The sequence below is a fragment of the Lolium rigidum genome, unplaced genomic scaffold (genome assembly GCF_022539505.1).
Source record: "Lolium rigidum isolate FL_2022 unplaced genomic scaffold, APGP_CSIRO_Lrig_0.1 contig_30022_1, whole genome shotgun sequence".
In the NCBI taxonomy this organism is placed as follows: domain Eukaryota; kingdom Viridiplantae; phylum Streptophyta; class Magnoliopsida; order Poales; family Poaceae; genus Lolium; species Lolium rigidum.
In genome coordinates, this window is record NW_025900124.1 from 58,752 (window position 1) to 77,245 (window position 18,494).

Below are 18,494 nucleotides of genomic sequence, written 5' to 3' on the forward strand. Positions count from 1 at the left end.
TGTCATCCTCGCGCATGTACGAACCCCTCCAAGAACCGCTTGGCTGGGCCATCGACGAGGAAGAAGAGGAGGAACACCAAGAAAGACGAAACGGCGAGGAAGAACCGCTCCTCACCGGGGGAGAGTGCGGTGGAGACGAGCGTACCGTCGACACGCGCGGCCCCGTGGCGCCGGATTGGCGGAGTGGTAGCGGCGGCCCGGCGGGAGAACGTCGGGGCAGCTGCCCGCCGGAGTTCGCCAGGGAAACGGTGGAGGAACCGCGCCGGAGCAGTGAAGGGCTCGAACGAGGAGAAGGAGCGGAGCAGGAGCGCGAGGAGGAAGAAAGGGGCAAGTGGCCGCCTCGATGCCTCCCCCGCGGCATTTATAGCCTCCTGGCACGGGCGGTTGGCCTCCAAGTGGCGAACGTGGGCCACGTCCCCGGATTTATTGCACCGTAACTCCGCCCACGACCACAGCGGTTACCGAAAACGGCCACACCACGTCCCCAACTACCGCACCGGATCCGGAGGAGACATTGATGTGACCAGACGAAACGGCCGCAGGAGCCAGCCGTCAGACCGGTCAAGTCGGGCGCAGGGCCCGAGGCGGCGGAGATTCCGGCGCGCCCAAGCCGGAGCCGGACATTAAATTCCATCCGGCCCCAAACTCTCTCAGCAAGGCGGAGACATCATCAGCACTTGTAAAAAAGCAAAAGTTGCAGGTGCAAAAATAGCGTCCGGCTAGAGGCAGCTGGACAAAGCAAGCCGGATAAGGGCGCAGCCGGCTGAATGAAAATTCTCAGTCGGCCCCTTCGAGCGCCGCTGAAACACATTCGAGAGATATCTAAAGCCAGGAAAACCTGCCTAGGTCCCTCTTAACGCAGGACCTTGCCAGCTTCGGGGGCTAATGTCGGGGGGAAGACCCCGGGTAGGGCAATGGACGTGGAGCAGCCGGCTTGGGTTGGCCGGCTGGCGGCAAAGGCCGGCTGAGGAGCAGCCGGCTGGAGCCGTGGCCGGCTGGCCGGAAGCCGGCTGGCTCTAAGTCCTAGTCGGCCTGGCTACGGCCTTCAACGCTGTGGCTGGGCCGGCTTCTACAAGCCATATCCGACTGGGGTTTATACTCTAGACCGACTCGAGGCTGGCGAGTCTTGCATGAGAAGGAACTGGGTAGGTGGTCCGGGTTCAAAGGTCCACGCTGACCTCATCTCCCGTAAAGCGCGGGACACTGTGGAGCAATAGTGCCACGCGGTGGACAGGCCATCATGGCGTACGTCGGTCCGTACCGGCTACAGGGCATGATGGCACCAGAGACACCTCCTCGCCATACCGCTGACTCCGGCAGGCGGATGGGACAGGCCATGAGGCCTCAACGGCTCCATGACGTCAACGCCTCGGGAAGGAGCGGAAGCCGGAGCCGGCCAAGCCGGCCACTAGACTATAGGGACTTCTATGTAAAATACCAGCGCCTATATAAGCTGGGCTACCCCCCTCGTGCGGGGGACGATCGATCATTCTTACTTCACTCTAGTCTTAGCGCTACTCAGGGAGAGAGACCTTCGTCTACCTTAGCCTCCCCGAGCAGCCGGATACAGCTCAAGGAGCACCATTGTACTGTGATATCATCATATACATTCATAGCAGGAGTAGAGGTGTTACCTCCATCGGAGGGCCTCGAACCTGGGTACGTCGCCGTGTCGCTCGTGCCCATACCCGCATCCGGATACCGCCGTGAGACCACTAGGAACCACTTCGATTAGCCACCCTATGGCATATGCCGTGACGATACCACGACAATGCCTCCGAAAACTAATTGATAAAGTAAATTCAGTCATTGATTTCTTGGATACTCTTGAAGAGCTCAGAACCCTTTCTCTTGAGGAATGGAATCTCAGGGACATTCTAAAAAGTCATGTTATCAGTCTCTTACAAAATCAAAAAACTTACTGGAAACAAAGAGGTAAAATTAAATGGGTGAAGCTTGGAGATGCAAATACAAGATTCTTTCACAACAAAGCAACAATCAATTATAGACACAATTTCATTTCTATGTTGATGAATGAAAGCTTATCAGAAATTACAGATCATGATGGTAAAGCTGAAATCTTGTGGAAATCCTTTAAAGAAAGAATGGGGCAAACTGACAAGCCAAACATGCAATTTAATTTGCAAGATTTTTTTGGAGAAGGAATGGATTCTACAACTAGTGCACAGCTAGAGGAACCTTTTTCTGATAAAGAAATTGAGGATGTCATAAAGGATCTTCCAAATGACAAGTCGCCAGGACCTGATGGTTTCAATAATGAATTCTTCAAAAATTGCTGGCAAATTATTGGAGAGGATGTCAAAGACTTGATAAAAAAATTCTATGATGGAGACTTAAACATGGAAAGTATTAATACCTCCTTTATTACCCTCATCCCAAAGATTGATAATCCTTTGCATCCAAGTGACTTCAGACCAATTTCCTTGCTCAACACTGTTCTCAAGATCATCACCAAACTGCTGGCTAACAGACTACAGAAAATAATCCTTCAACTTGTTCATAATAATCAATATGGATTTCTGAAACAAAGATCTATACAGGACTGCTTGGGATGGGCTTTTGAATATCTGTTTCAATGTCATAAATCCAAGGAGGAGATTGTTATCCTTAAGCTTGACTTTGAAAAAGCTTTTGATAAGATTGAACATAGCACAATTCTAGAAATTCTCAAAGCAAGAGGTTTTGGAGAAAGATGGATTAAATGGATTAAAATGATACTAGGTTCTGGTACCTCAGCAATCCTTCTTAATGGCACTCCTGGGAAAAAATTCTATTGTAAGAGAGGTGTAAGACAAGGGGATCCTCTTTCACCCTTACTGTTTGTGTTAGCAGCAGATCTACTCTAATCTATTCTGAACAAGGCCATGTCACAAAATTTGATTGAAAGGCCAATACCTTGCAGAGCCTTCCCAGACTTCCCCATAATTCAATATGCAGATGACACTTTGGTTATTATGAAAGCAGATGCAAGGAATTTAATATGTCTAAAAGCACTGCTTCAAACTTTTGCTGAATCAACTGGACTGAGAGTGAATTACAACAAATAAAGCATGATACCTATAAACTTAAGTGAAGAAAGGCTCAATCATTTTGCTGCAACAATTAATTGCAGAAAAGGTTCTCTTCCTTTTACTTACCTTGGTCTCCCCCTGTGTATTGTGAAACCTAGCATGGAACATTTTATGCCAATTATACAGAGAACTCAAGCAAGGCTTGGTGGGATTGCAGATTTCCTAAATTATGGAGGAAAGCTTCAACTAGTTAAATCAGTACTGTCTTCCATGCCAATCTTCTTCATGTGCTGCTTTGATGTCCCAGTTTCAATAAAAGAACAAGTGGTGAAATATATGAGACATTGCTTATGGAGGAAAAAGCATACAGAGATGCAAGCTAAAGGTTCTACTCTTGTAGCCTGGAAGAAAATCTGCAAACCTAAAGAGCAAGGAGGACTAGGAGTTCTCAACTTGGAGGTGCAGAATAAGGCACTCATGCTAAAAAATCTGCATAAATTCTTTAATAATCTTGACATACCCTGGGTACGTTTAATCAGAGATACATATTACAATAATGGAGAATTACCCACAAATAGTTTGGAAGGATCTTTCTGGTGGAAATCACATCTCAAGCTTCTTGATATTTACAAGGGTTTGGCTAAATGCTCTGTTGGCAATGGAAGGACTTTGAACTTCTGGACAGATCTATGGGAACAAAACTGCTTACATCAAAGATTTCCTCATTTATTTACCTTTGCCAAACATACAGACTGGAATGTAGAGAAGGTAATTCATACTGAATACCTGGAAGACCTGTTTCATCTACCACTCTCACAACAGGCTTATGAAGAATTTCAGAACTTAGAAGTGATTTGCCAAAATACTCTCATAAAAGTACAAGAAGGCAATGGAGATCAGTGGTCTTATATTTGGGGAAATAGTGAATTTTCATCACAAAGAGCATATAGAGCTATGATTGGATATACTCCCACCCCCAAAATCTTCACCAGAATTTGGAAGACTTCATGTCAAGCAAAACATAAATTTTTCTTCTGGCTGCTCTTACATGATAGATTAAATACAAGGAACTTACTAAGAAGGAAGAACTTCCAGCTTCAAAACTATAATTGTGTTGCAATGGAGTGTCACGTGGAAGAAACACTAGTTCATTTATTCTGGAGGTGTCCTTTAGCTGAGCAATGTTGGAATTTTATATGCCCACAGAGAGATAGAAGATTATCCATTATGGAAGCCTTTGAGGAAATGAGAACATTACTAAAATTACCATTCGCAATGGATGTGTTAATTCTAGCGGCCTGGGGAATTTGGATTGTCAGAAATAATAAGCTCTTTGAGAATCAAAATGCCACTTTCAGGACATGGAAAGCAATTTACACCCAAGAGTTGAAAATGTTGGTGCACAGAATGAAGAAAAAGCATGCTAGCTCTTTTAAAGAATGGCTTCAAACCATAGTTTAGATTAGTTCTTTTCTTTCCTGAGAGTTTCTCACTCTCTTTGTAATTTATACGCTTGTACTTTATTTATTAATAATAATAATAATTGCAGTGGGTTAACCCCACTGTTTTACCCTAAACAAAATCTACTTAAAACGACATCAAACCTTAAGTGTGTCACCCTACGGTTCGAGAACTATGCGGACATGATCGAGAGTCCTCTCCGATCAATAACTATTAGCGGGACCTGGAGATCCATAATAGCTCCCACATATTCAACGATGACTTCGTGATCGAAAGAACCATTCACATAAAATAACAATTCCCTTTATCTCGCGATATTTTACTTATCCGAAGTTTGATCGTCGGTATCTCCATACCTAGTTCAACCTCGTTACTGATAAGTACTCTTTACTCGTACCGTGATATGATATCCCTTGTGAACCAGTCACATGCTTGCAAGCTAATTAGATATCATTTCACCGAGAGGGTCCAGAGTATATCTATCTGTCATTAGGATGGACAAATCCCACTATTGATACAAGTGCGTCAACCCTATACTTTACGAACACTTAATGCCACCTTTATAACAATCCATTTACGCAGTAGTGTTTGGTGTCATCAAAGCATCCATCCGGTGTAGGTGATTAACAAGATCTCATGGTCGAAGGATTACGTTACTATGAATATTAAAGCTTGAAGCATAAAGAACTAAATGACTTGATCATATGCTACGCTTACTATGGGTGTATGTCCATCACATCATTCACCTAATGATATGACCTTGTTATTAATAGCATCCCATAATCATGATCAGGAAACCATGATCATCTATTAATCAACAAGCTAGTTTAACAAGCGGCTTACTAGGGACTCCTTTATGTTTACAAAACACACAAGAATTAATGTTTCCGGTTAATACAATTATAGCATGGGATGTAAACATTTATCATGAACACTAAGATATAACAATAAACACGTTTATTATTGCCTCTTGGGCATATCTCCAACACTTACATCACACGAGCTTCATGAATAGTTTCAAAATGAGTATCAATAAGAAAATTTATCTCATGCGCTGCAACATAAGCAATATATTTCTCAACTTGTTCTATATCAAGGCATGAAAATTTATTTTCATGATAACAGATAATTATAGGATCACTATTATGTTTACATTGATAGTGAGAGAGTTTATATTATTTTCTAGTGCAACAAGTTATATCATGTAATTCACAAAACTCAGTAGCCATATCATCGAGATATTCAAGCAATTCAAGCATTCTATTTCCTTCTTTGGTTGATCGATATTCATAGTAGGAACCCATAGATTTGACATAACCATTAGAGATAGGGATTCCAGAAGTTTCCTCCATAGTTTAAAACACATATTAAAAGCAACACTTAGTTTTTATGGATTTTATGTTTTCATACGAAAACTAAAAGTAAAATGATACTAAACAATGCAAACCAAAATAACAAATGCAACACAAAATGCAAAACTGAAAATAAAATAGCAAATCAAAATATAAATATGATATGCAAGACAATAACAAAACAAAATAAAATGTATTGAAGGTAAAGATGGATAAGATGATGCTCACGTAGGTCCAACCTCCCCAAGCTTAGGTGTTTACACAAGTTGGTGATGAAGTTTACTTTCTTGTGAAATAACCTTCAACTAGTTCCCCGGCAACGGCGCCAGAAAACAATCTTGATGGGCGAAGAGTGTATACGCTTAGGTTGAGCTCCAAGTGCAGAGTTTGCAGATGTGAAAGAGGTGTTTTCTCCACGAGGGTGACTCAAGGGTAATATCGAACTCTCGGGGAACTGTGTGTTAAGGGTTTATCTTCTTATCTTTCTCTTATGAGACCTGCAAAACAAAACAAAATGTTTTGTGCCCTCAACCTCACCAAGTGATTGTCAAGCACAAGGTGTGAGCAAAGATGTAAAAGATAATAAATGCAAATAAGAAATAAATATGCAATGATATGGATGGTAATGCAATGATGCTAGAAAACAGTGTGGTGTGTGGAACTAGTGGGATAGATCTCTCTACTTGTACATTGCCAAAAACAATTTGATATGCAAATGATGGTAAATAAATATGCAAGGATGGTGAAAACTATAATGGATGATATTTTTGGGTTTTATATTGTGAGTGCAAGAAATAAAAGTGTTTTTGTATTTTCGGATTTTTAAATGGCTGAAAATAAAAAGTGTGTATAAAGTGTTGGAAAGGTGTTTCTTATGAGTAAAAATGGACTGGGGTTCATAGTTTCACAAATGCACTCTCTCTTTTATAAAGTGGTAGATAATAAAACTCTAGAATTGACATATATGATTGCAATATAAAGGTTTCATGACAAGTTACTAGTTATATGAGCATCACTTCCTAACATAGAGACCTTTTATTTATTAATCTTTCTTATACTCCCCCAAGATGCGAACTAAATCATAACACCCTAGTAATTAAGATAAATCAGAGTATAGCGTTAAGTTCTATGACATGAAGTTAAAATAAGAACATGCTAGATCTAGTCATGGAGAAGTGGCAAGGTCACCCCACATTCCGGTAGCATGTATTATCTTTATCCCTAGTGAGGTAACAAAGTAAGGTAAACACCCGAGTGGATCGCGGAATTTATGTCACTTTTACCGCACTAGCCACCCCGTTACTCCATATCTAATGCATACGTTCCACCTCACACGCCCTCATACACAAGTAAACAAGAACGGGGTACATAATATGCATCTACTTTCATAATTGAACAAATCTATTGTAATCTCAAACATATATTAACTCATAAAAAGATCCACTACAAAGGTATTACATAGATGACCGTAATCATATTCAGCAGCTGGATCGTACTGTGCTAATTAGTGAAGCTCAAAGAGAAGAGATATATATAAGTTACTTCCACAAAGCCATAGTATAAGGGTGGACTACTCCCTCTTCATCATGGTGACGATGGTGGAGTCGTTGGAGGAGGTGGAGACCACGCCGGCAGCGCCCCGCCGGAGTTACCCCCCTCCAATCTGCAGCTCCAGGTCTCTGTTTTCGTGTTTCTGTGTTTCGGCGGCGCTCCCTTCCGAAAGGCATTGGGGGAGTATTTTTATAGACGTTTTTATGTCAAGACGGAGGCACGGAGATGAAAACGAACGACATCAGAGGCTCGAGGGCTCCCCATTTGATCCTCGGACTTTCTCTTTTGCGCTTCCTTGGCTCGTACTCCTTCTTCCTTCAAAAAACTGATCCTCGTAAAATCTCAGGTGATTTGGACGTCGTTTGAGTCACTGAAATATCAAAATATAGAAAAAAGGGGCTTTCTGACAGTGCGGGATTAATTCCAGAAAAATAGAAAACTTGATATTCCCAAAATCAATATAAAACAATGATATAACCCTTATATGATGCAAATATAATTGAAATATAAGTAATACAATGCAAAGTTTATGTATGCATTTTACATGCATCCGCGATCATGTAATCCCTTCATGCATTCTGAGACCCATATTCCATTGTAAATCGAGGACCACGACTTGAATTAGGGAAACTTTTTTGGCTTGTTGAAATTCTTAAGATTTTTTTTTTTTTTGCATGATTCAAGGGTTCTCCTGGTTCCAACCAATATCTGCATTTTCGCACCGTGTTTGGTTCGTATCTGTTTTTGACAATATCTGCTTCTGTTTTTGTTTTCGGGTTTTCTGTATTCGTTTTTTGCTTCCCTAAAATATGCGAAAACAAATGTGGCACCACTCAATTCCGTTCGTATCCGCTCCATTTTCATCCCTAACGACTGCGAGTTCAACCCAAACACAACAGAGCAAAGCTGGCCTTAATTTTACTGTACTGAACAAACTAACAGACCCATTTCTTTTCAGCTTAAATTTCACATATCATGAACAACAGTTAGCAGAAGATTCGAACGTTGCAGATTGTGTAGGTAGGAAATGCGGTTATGTTCTTCGGCTTCAGGTGTCTGTACAATGCGCAAGTGATAATTATCTGGTTCTGTAACAAACAAACGGGTTTTAATCTAGGATACACAACATCTCTGCAGGTTCAAAGAAAGTCATGGTCCGCAGTTCGACACCATTCCATCTCTGAAACCTGAATAAAAAAAGAACTGAGAATCAGCAGAGCTTCTAGTGAAAGCACAAAAAGATCATTTTATTGTGTTCATTCAGCGCGACTTCAAGACTGTTAACACCATTAACAAATCCAGTGTGGGATTGGATCACATTCCGTGGACTATTTTTGTTCCTAGAAAACTGATGGTCGCAACGGGCCCTAGTTAGATCAGAATTCTGAAAAGTGGGACTTGTTGGAATATGATTAGTGCTCACACCACTATTCGACAGAAATCAGTTAATGGCTTGATGCTCACGGATTCCGTGCTGTGTTATGTGTGCAATGTTAGCAGTGATTAGTTTTTTTTCGAAATGGAGGATGAGAACCCCGGCCTCTGCGTCGAAAGTAGTGGTTAATCAGTACGTGCTATGCACGTGAATGTAATCCTGCCTAATTCTGGTCCAAGATAACAAGACCTGATGCACTAAGTTATGTGAATTTAGGAAGGATGCAACATCAAAGATGGTTAACTTTAAGATTAGACAAAAAGTTCAAGCAGGCGTGCAGGGTATTTAGGATGTTGAGTTAGAAATGAAGTGCCTGATTTCCTTAGAAGAATAAAAAGTAGATAATGATGTCAGAAGTATTAGTAACAAATACCTGCTTGAAACTGATCTTGGTCAGCACAGCTAACTTCTAGCACGCTGGTCTCCCCTGTTCAAGATTATTCAAAAATTCAGGTAAAGAGAAAGAAGAGAAGGAAAACTGATTAGTCGCCACAGCAGAAAACTCAAACAGAGCATTACCTATTTTTAATAAAATCTGAAGATGGGTGCATTCACTCAGATCTCACACTACCTCAAGAGGCAGTAGAATACTGCTTCCAAGTTGGTCAGAGATTCACATAATTTACAGAAATCCAGGAATATGAAAGCTTGATCTGTTCTCAACGGCACTACACCTTTGTCTACAGGTGCAATCTACAGCAGAGTCGGACCCCTCACAGGTAGCACACACAACACCTCATTTTACCACACTGAGTATCAACAACCCAACGAGTATGCTCCAAACTGTATGGGTGTACTGAATGCGTCCGAATAGTACAAACTCTTGAAAGCAAATCTCTACAAAACTCATGGGCCGCCTGTTTTGCACAAATCCATCTGGACAGCAAAACTACAACGCGTACACAGCAGTAGCTTTCCAACTGGCTTTTTGTGAAATTAATCAAATTATGAACCGATCAGCTGCTGATTGATTCCATAGACAGCCGAACAAGTCTTAGTAGTTCATCGACATTGTTAAAGTTTAAGTCCAAGACTGTTCTTACTGAACCAAGACCATCATCCACACCTTTCCCACCTTCCTGATTGGCAGCAGAAGAAGCAATTGCAATCTGTGATTTCCGAGTTGCATCGAATGCACAATTGACATCATTTGTCTAAGAACCATACAACCAAACAAACGTTAGATTCCAAGTATTATTACTGAATGCGAATGCAATGAAGTGGCATGCTAACTTAGTTTTTTTTACCATAATACAATTAACCCTTCAAGCATGTATCCACTTGCTAGGGACAGTTTCATATTCAAACTGGAAGCATATTGGATTAGCAAAGTTTGAACTCTGAATGAGCAAGTAACCAACAGAAATTAGCCGGTTACTGCCAATGTTTGAAAAAAAGATAGAAAACCGGAGTCAGCTGTACATCATTTTCCCACCATTCCAAACGTTTTGGTAGCACTTCTAGACCGGTTTTCCCATTCAAAAAAAAATATTATTGCCATGTTACTCTTGGCGATTGGTAAGTGAACTTAAATGAGGGCTTGGGATTATAGAGAAACTGACCGACCAAACCTTGTCCAAATAACTTACCATATCCTAGCTACCATACTGATAAATGCTACAGCCTTGAGCTCCTAATGCATTTCCATCTGATGAGTATTAGGTGATAATAATACGATATACAAACCCAAAGAAAAAGCATTATACTGCAATCAAACCCGGATGTTGGTCCCCGCAAAAAAAGGATCTGGATGTTGGACATAAGCTGCAATATTATAAAGCAGAAGGAATTGCAGTGATTGGGCAGACACAAATTGTGGGTCTAAGAAACTAATAAGCCACCATTTTATATAGAACACCCATATATACTATGGACACGACGTGAACTGAAACCTATATATATTTTAAAAAATCTAAGAAAGTGACAATCCAATGAGACATGCAGACTAGAAGCAAGGTACTTACATAGGCAAGTAGCCTTAACAAGTGTGCTTGGTTACGGACAGCTAGTGGCAAAAGATTGCCTGCCAGCTGAGGTGAATTTCTGCCCTTGGTTGATGTGGCTTTTGACACTCCATGGCTATTCAGATTTTCAATATCCGAAGCAGATGACGATGGTGATTCACCTATATAACACTCATAATTAATAGCTAATATATGCACAAGGTTCCATTGACTGCTACAAAATAATTTACACACCCGACCGCCCCGTAAACATGTACCATAAAATGCAAGACAGAAGATCAAGAATGCAACAGAATAAAAACAAAATGAGTGCTTCCACTATCCGAATTAGATGCGTGGGAACTCGCCGCAACAACTACAACAAATATAACGGCGGCCGTGGTAATGGTGGCCGATGTAGATTGCAGAGTAAAAAACCACTGTGTTATTGTTTTTCTAATCAGGTTTCACATAGCCAGATTAAACGCTTACCTCATAACTTTTGATACAGTAACCAAAGAGCCATATCAGGAAAAAAGATTTGTCAAAATAAATGAATGTTGAATGAATTAGCTAAATGAGAAAAGTAATGTCAAATCCAATATAATCCACATGTCAAGATCTAGCATTCTCCTGACCTATAAATCTACTACTGGGGTATGCTATCATAGATGCACAGCTGCACTCCTGTGTAATTTGACTGACTTTACCACCTATATAACCACAATAAGCAAATTTTGTCTGAACTTCAGTAACAATTCTGCCTTAAGAGACATAAAGATGAATTGGCAACATTTCAAATTTCATTGACGCAATCAGCACAATGCTGCACAAATGACAATAGATCCAAGCCTTCAAGAAAATCCAGTAGGTTCCCGTAAGGATTGATCATTTCAAAATATACTTTTACAAGCTAGCCAAACAGTGTTTCTAAGAATTAAATTCTATAGTTCGGAATATAATTACCTGGGGCTCTCTGTACAACTGCCTGCAATTCCTGTCTATCCTTGTTTGCACTAGGGTGTTTGTAATATGCTGCCTTAAGATAAGCCACTTCGACACATTTAAATGCTAAAGCAGCAGCAGCCATTTCCTTGCAGCGTTCATATGCATGAGCACAAAAGCTGGGCAGTCAAATAAAAACAAAATTTTATTAGCGTACAACAGTACACTTATTTTTTTTTGCAATGAAGCATATAATACAGTTTAAAGGTGACCATGACAAAGTAGATGAAGTTGGACAAGACAAAGCGTGTGAGGTGGATGAGGAGATGGAAATGGAGATGTACTACTGGAAGGAAATGGGCTGAACGGCTGTGCAGTGGTCTCTATAGAAAAGATAAACATACACACGTTGGCAATAGTCATTATGCAGTCAGAAACTGCATGGTTATCCTGCTCAGTACGCAAGTTTGTGAAATAGAACGACTTTAATCAGTGCCACATTATGTTTCTTCTTAGTTCTGTAGCATACAGGAGCACTCTCTAATCTATAAAGTGATTGCTTTATCTCGCAACCACAAATCCACAATACACACATGAAACCACTTGGTGAAAGAATCTATACATATAAAGTACACAAGTGTAAGGGTAGCTTACTCGCAAAGTTTTGCAGTTTCCGAGTACATCTTCATCGACTGAGCCGCATCAGTTGGTCTCGAACTATCTGCACTAGGAGTTTCCAAAAGAGATGCAACATGCAGAAACTTCAAAGCCGCCTCAAAGTATAGGCCTGTACTTTCAAGTACTTGTCCCTTATTCTGCAGGTAGATCGTGGTCAGAATATATAAAAAACTGGATATCATGAGTAAATCATGCTGAGATAACATTTGAAACGAAATGGACATCAACAACCTTCAGATGATTAGCCATATGCTTTAAGTCTCGAGCTTCCTTAAGAGCAAATGCAACCATACTATTATCCTTCCTAACTGGGCTAGCGGTGTCCGAACTATTGGAAATTGCTTGCTTCCTAATGCCGCGTCGATCGGCAATTTCAACACTGGATCTCCTAAATTGTGCTTTCATCTTTGAAGCATCAGATTTTACTGGAGTGGAGTGAACCTCTGATTTGCCTTCTTTCAGATGTGAATGGGCAACTTCACCAATAATGTGTTTCTGCATCTCTTGATTATCAATACTAGGCTGTGATTTCTCTTTTCTAAATGACACCTTTGGCTGATTATTTCCAACTGCAGCCTGACTATCACCAAAATTCCTAGCATGCTCACCATCATATAACTCACCAACTTTGATGCCTGCGTTATGTACTGTACTTGAATCAGCATTCAGTGATCCATCTTTTCCGGTGATTTTACCATGAGAAAGCTTTTCGATATTCAAATTTCTCAATGGTGATGAAGAGACTGAACCAACTGGAGAGCCCTTTGCTTCTCGAGATTTTTTGTTTCTCCGAGAGCTCGAGATCTTTGAAGAGCTTGAAGTAGCAGCTGTAGATGTCTGGAAATTGATGGTATCCGGCCTTCGATTTTGTTCAATTGAAACATCTTTCCCAGTAATATATTTGTTGTCGGCAACTAGCTCATTGTTTAGACACCCCTCAGCAGAAGAAAACACTATATCTGCATCCCTCACTTTTACAGATCTACTATCCACATTGAATGTAGGTTCGTTTGATTTCATTTTCTTTGGCTTCCTTTCCTTCAAGTTCTCATTCTTGTCTCCTTTGCTTGTGTGATCTGAATATTTCTGAATCTTCTGGCATTCTTTCGTTATCGTCTTCCTTCTCGACAAATCTAATCTTCCCACATCTTCATGATGTTCTTTCTTCTCTTTAACAAAGGCTGCATCCTCATCATCAATCTTCTTAGTTTTTTCCAATAAATCATATCTTGAAGAAACTTTTTCCTTGTGGAAAGAAATGTCACCTTGTTCACGTGAACTCTTTATGGTTTTTTCCTTTGCAGGGAAAGTCATGGATTCATCAGGAACGCTCCCACCAGTTAAATCACATTTATGATTCCAATCTCTGTCGGAATTATGCTGATCCATTTTCTTAGTCTTCTTGGATGTTTTGTGGTCATCTTGATCAATCCCTCTTTTTGTTTGAAATTTTGAGTGCTTTTTCGACTTTTCAATAAGATCTCCTGTATTTATATTGGAAGTAATATGTCAGCAACATATGCAAATAACTAAAGACAGCATATGATAAAAATGTGCCGTACAAATATGCAAGAGAACAAAACCTTCATCTGAGTAGCTATTACGGTTCTTGTGCTTAAGCTTCTGCTTTTCTTCAGCAAAGTCAGCTGATGTGCTCACTGGCCCTAGTTCATGTTTGCTCCCATAATCTCTCTCGAAAGAATAATGCACACTATCACTAGTTCTATTATTTTTGGTAGAGGCTTGATGGTTGCTCATGAGAGAAATTGATGATGGTGTGGGGTAAGAGCTTTCAACTAAACCATTTCCATCTTTCAGAGTAATTTTCCTTTTCCTACTCTGCTCAAGCTGTCCACTTATATTGTAGCTGTTGGACACTGCTGTGCCTGCAGCTATAGTGTGAGGTCCACAAGAAGAAACACCAGTGGCAGGTACTTGAGTGACATACAGTGCATTCAGAGCATCTGTTGTTTCCTCCTCACGAATGTCGCATCTATTCATCCCAGGTCTGCAAACAATTTGAATTATACTTTTAGTAAGGGAAACACTGAACCTGCAGAACCATTGACGAAAAGTTATAGCATAACCTGATTTTCTATACTAAGGTAACCATAATTAATTTATTTAATTAGAAGCGGCATTAAAATTAACAAGAACAGAAGGGGAGACGCCACCCTGTCTTATTAGTTAAGGAGGCGAGTCCTCGAAATGGCATTAATGTGGACAGAGAAAATATCCATGTTTGATCCCAATGGAATAATTGATTGAGCTGACCATGCAGGCTAAGCATTAAGACAACTCATCACAAGTAAGATGCTAAAATTTGTGTATAGATACTAATGCATATGTATAGAGGGAAGCAGTATATACAAATAACGGGTATAAATAAGCATGCATCATTTCTTGGGCCTATACAAGAATCTGAACTTACAGCCAGTTAAGCATGCTGCATTTCCACTTCTTTGGGAGCATAGAAGGGTTCGTCCCATATGGCAGGAGACGCCATTTCTGGCACATGTCACAGCATACCCAATTTTCCTCTATCACAACAGGTGCAGGAAGAGGAACCGTGTTCGTAACTGCTAAGGAGCTGGTTGAAGGCATATGCAACTCTTGTTCTTCCGAAGCTGGAATTTTTCCATGCTTTATACTGACTGGGATCACTTCCTTTGGAGCGGTAGACATATCAAATTCCTTCTTATTATTTCCATTCATCATCTCTTTTTGTCGCAACTCGCACTGGGCACTTCTGTTCTCCAACATATCCCCTTCCTTGTCTACTTGAGATCTGATAGGTAGGTTTTCAATAAGATCTTTATGAGATTTTGCTTTTGTTTTCTTTTCAAAATGATTAGATAATTGGTAGTCACTTTTCTTATCTTTAACTGCTGCAGATGAATGGGTACGACTATTATCCTCCAAGAAGTCAGATGCAGCCGCAGCATTGACCTTGTGTTCGTTATGCATTCTCTTGACCTCAGTTTGGTAATTATCTTCCCCAAGTCTGTGGCTGGAAAATATTGACTGACCAGGGGCCTTCTTCAAATCATCACATGGCAGCTCGCAACCCTCCATGTCCTCATTACTTTCAGAATTAACTGTGGCTGCACCAAATTTTCTGTCAGCTTTTACTTTGCTCTCTTTTTTCCTATAAAATGGAGAATGATTTTGATTAGTAATATCCCTCTCTTCAAAACACATGTTCACTTCGCCACCCTTTGATCTTACTTCCCCCTTCACTCGATAGCCATTTCCTGATGATTTGTCAAAACTACCATTTTCTGTATGCTTTGATGCCTCTTCTTTCATTGCTTCAGCTTTATCTGTTGCCAGCTCATCACTACCTATTCGTTCTTTCAATTGAACATCTTCATTTTCTTTATAAGGCCTGGATATACATGGATTTCTTGTTGATTCTTCTGGACATTGACTCGCTCTTGTTAATTCTGTAGCTGAGACACCAGAAATACTAGGTATACCAGGTGTGTCAGGTATAATCTCTTTACAGGCAGCAGCTTCTATTTTAACCTCCTTGCTCATGATTATGTTAGTATCATCTACATCATTTCTAGTATTTGTGTTTATAGACTTCTTTTTCTTACTGTCTGACTTCTTTTTCTTTGATAACTGGCGTCTGAAACGTCCACCATCAAGAGCAGGCTCTGAATGTCCTTCATGTCTGCTAGGTATATTTTCTACATCCAAATGTTTTCCCCATTTCTTTAGTAATGGAGCAACCTTACTTGTTAACTGCAGAACGTTGTCATGCAGAGGTGACAGCAAAAACCCTCCCGGAACTGAAAAGCATGTCATGACCTGATTGATCATGCAAAGAGAAAAATAAGAAGTTGCTTACTTTGTTGCAGTTATCGGTTCAATAAGCGCTATTTCAATGATTATACAGTAGTTTACCTGGAGAATGGTACGAGGAGATTCAAAAGGCATATTGCTGAACTCAGGGGAGAGCACCGCATAACCATCTGGACTTCCCTCCTTGGATGATGATGACGAAATATCGAGGCCCAGACCAGAGTATATAGATGCCTTTTCTTTGACCAAAGCATTACTGGAACCAACTCTGATCCGAACTTTCATTGCCTTCTGATCAGTATCACTAAATGAACTGCCTAGGGAATTAGACGGCGCGACAAAGTCTTTCTCACCATTTGTTCTTGAACATATTTTCTTTTTAGATAAATCACCAGATGAAGGTGCAGTGGTACCATTATTCCGGGAAATGGATTCCACTGCTACAGTTGAAGGGTTTTGACCCAAGATCTGCATTAGTAAATAATGACACTATAAATACCACATAAATCAATTTCACTAGAGCATATACTGGCTAACAGCACAACGGAAAAGAATAAGCACCTCAGCAGGTTGTTGGTAAGGTGATCTTGGGGTGCCAATGTTTGCGACCATAGGTGAGCCTCTTCTGCTTGGAGGCAAAGGGGTAGGAGGGCGCTGGTATGTGGGCAAAAACGAACCATATCCACCAAATTTCGGCCCTGCCATAGATTGTGCCCTGCTCAATATCTCCCGGACATATGTCGAAAGAAAAAGAAACCTACATCAGCTTCCCAGCTATTTACCTAGTTTCTCTGCAGAAACTCCTCCTTCAAAGTCTTTCTGAAAATGTCCTAGAACTTGTTGAAGCTTTTCATCCTGAAACCGGAAAAGGGCAGGTAAAGAAAAGAATGGACATCTCTAAAGCCAAAAAACATGTGCCAGAGTTATCGACGTGCAGAATTGATTGGTGAAGTTCATAATTGCAGTAATTGCCTGAAAAGTCTACATCCTAAAACTAACTGCAGAAGGCATATCGTGCATGCCTCTAACTGCATTTCACACGAAAATGCTGGTCAAGTCCAAAAAAAAAAAAACATGAAAATGCTGCACAATCCGTACTTGGCTTTTTTCCTTTCACATCTTTTGAAGTACATAGTGAAGGTCTAAATTATGTATAGGCTTGTGGCAACAAATCAGAACAATTGCGCCCTTATAATTTGCAGGGCAGTGTAACAAAAGAAGCACAGTTTTATTTGTTTCTATTTTGCGGGAAATCAAAAGAGCGCAGCTGATTGTCTTTATTTTTTGTAATAAAGAGGACTGTTTTGACCAGTTGATGATTTTAGCAAGAAAAACTGGAAAGAATTCAGCTCAGCATTTCGGTGGAAACTGGAAAGAATTCAGCTCAGCATTTCGGTGGTTTCCCTGAAAAGTTGATCTTTTCAACTAAAACTGGAGTAATAACTCACACAGCGCAGTAAAGACGGGACGGAGCCACACCACAGCAGAGCACTCGACCAAGCTGGCAGCAGGGCCGAATCGCCTAAATTGAGCAAGGTTCTTCCGCCGTTCCAACAAACGGGCTCATGCACTGCACTCTTAGTTCGAAATTCTCGCGGCACTAAACGAAAATACGAGGAACCGCCAAATCTGTCGTTTTTGCCCCCAAATTAAAAGTTCAACCCGCCGCCGCGGCCACATTCCACGAGCCCGAGAGAGAGAGAGAGAGAGAGAGAGAGAGAGAGAGAGAGAGAGAGAGAGAGAGAGAGAGAGAGAGAGAGAGAGAGAGGAGGAGGCGGAGGCGGATACTAACGATGTAGGACAGCGCGACGTCGGGGTCGACGAAGCCGAGGCCGCCGCCGCCGCCGTCGTCGTCGTCGGAGCAGGCCTCCCCCTCCTCCAGCTCGACGTCGTCCGCCATTCCTCTGAACCCGGCGCGTCCCTCCTCCTGCCGCCTCCGCAGCGACAGCATCGACGTGCGGCTGGATCTCTCTCCCCGGCGACGAGGAGGCGCGCGCAGCGGGTCCCTCTCTGTCGTAGAGCTTGCTTGGCGTGGAGGGGAGGGATGCTTGGGGTTGGTTGGTGCTGCCTGTACCGTCACCTGAGCTGCGGTGCTGGTGCTGTCGCTTTTGGGAATTGGGTGCGGTGAGCTAGCGGGGAAGGGCGTGATCGTGATTGGGGAAGAAACGGAGGCGGCGTGTCTATCCATGGATTGTTGTGTGTTGTGTTGGGGTCACCCACACGCCAATCATGCGCGCTCCGCGTGACCACTGTACCTCGTCCTTCTGGTTCTGGACTTCTGGGCCCA

General features: G+C 41.5%; 1 protein-coding gene across 2 annotated transcripts; it reads right to left on the reverse strand.

The window, feature by feature from the left end:
- Positions 1–8,323: 8,323 nt before the first annotated feature.
- Positions 8,324–18,195, reverse strand: LOC124680858 (cysteine-tryptophan domain-containing zinc finger protein 3-like). Of its 2 annotated transcripts, XM_047215897.1 has the most exons (13): positions 18,000–18,195; positions 16,990–17,062; positions 16,769–16,905; positions 16,310–16,675; positions 14,829–16,213; positions 13,981–14,405; positions 13,663–13,881; positions 12,629–13,578; positions 12,374–12,534; positions 11,741–11,898; positions 10,796–10,956; positions 9,205–9,985; positions 8,324–8,583 (listed from the first exon to the last, which is right to left on the reverse strand). In XM_047215897.1, exons 1-12 carry the CDS (start codon positions 18,156–18,158, stop codon positions 9,788–9,790), a joined length of 4,392 nt encoding a protein of 1,463 aa, XP_047071853.1. In that variant the 5' UTR covers positions 18,159–18,195; the 3' UTR covers positions 8,324–8,583; positions 9,205–9,787. The 2 variants fall into 2 exon arrangements, with proteins under 2 accessions (XP_047071853.1, XP_047071852.1); XM_047215896.1 differs by having other exon boundaries at positions 12,629–13,881; positions 18,000–18,194.
- Between the last annotated feature and the right edge of the window lie 299 nt (positions 18,196–18,494).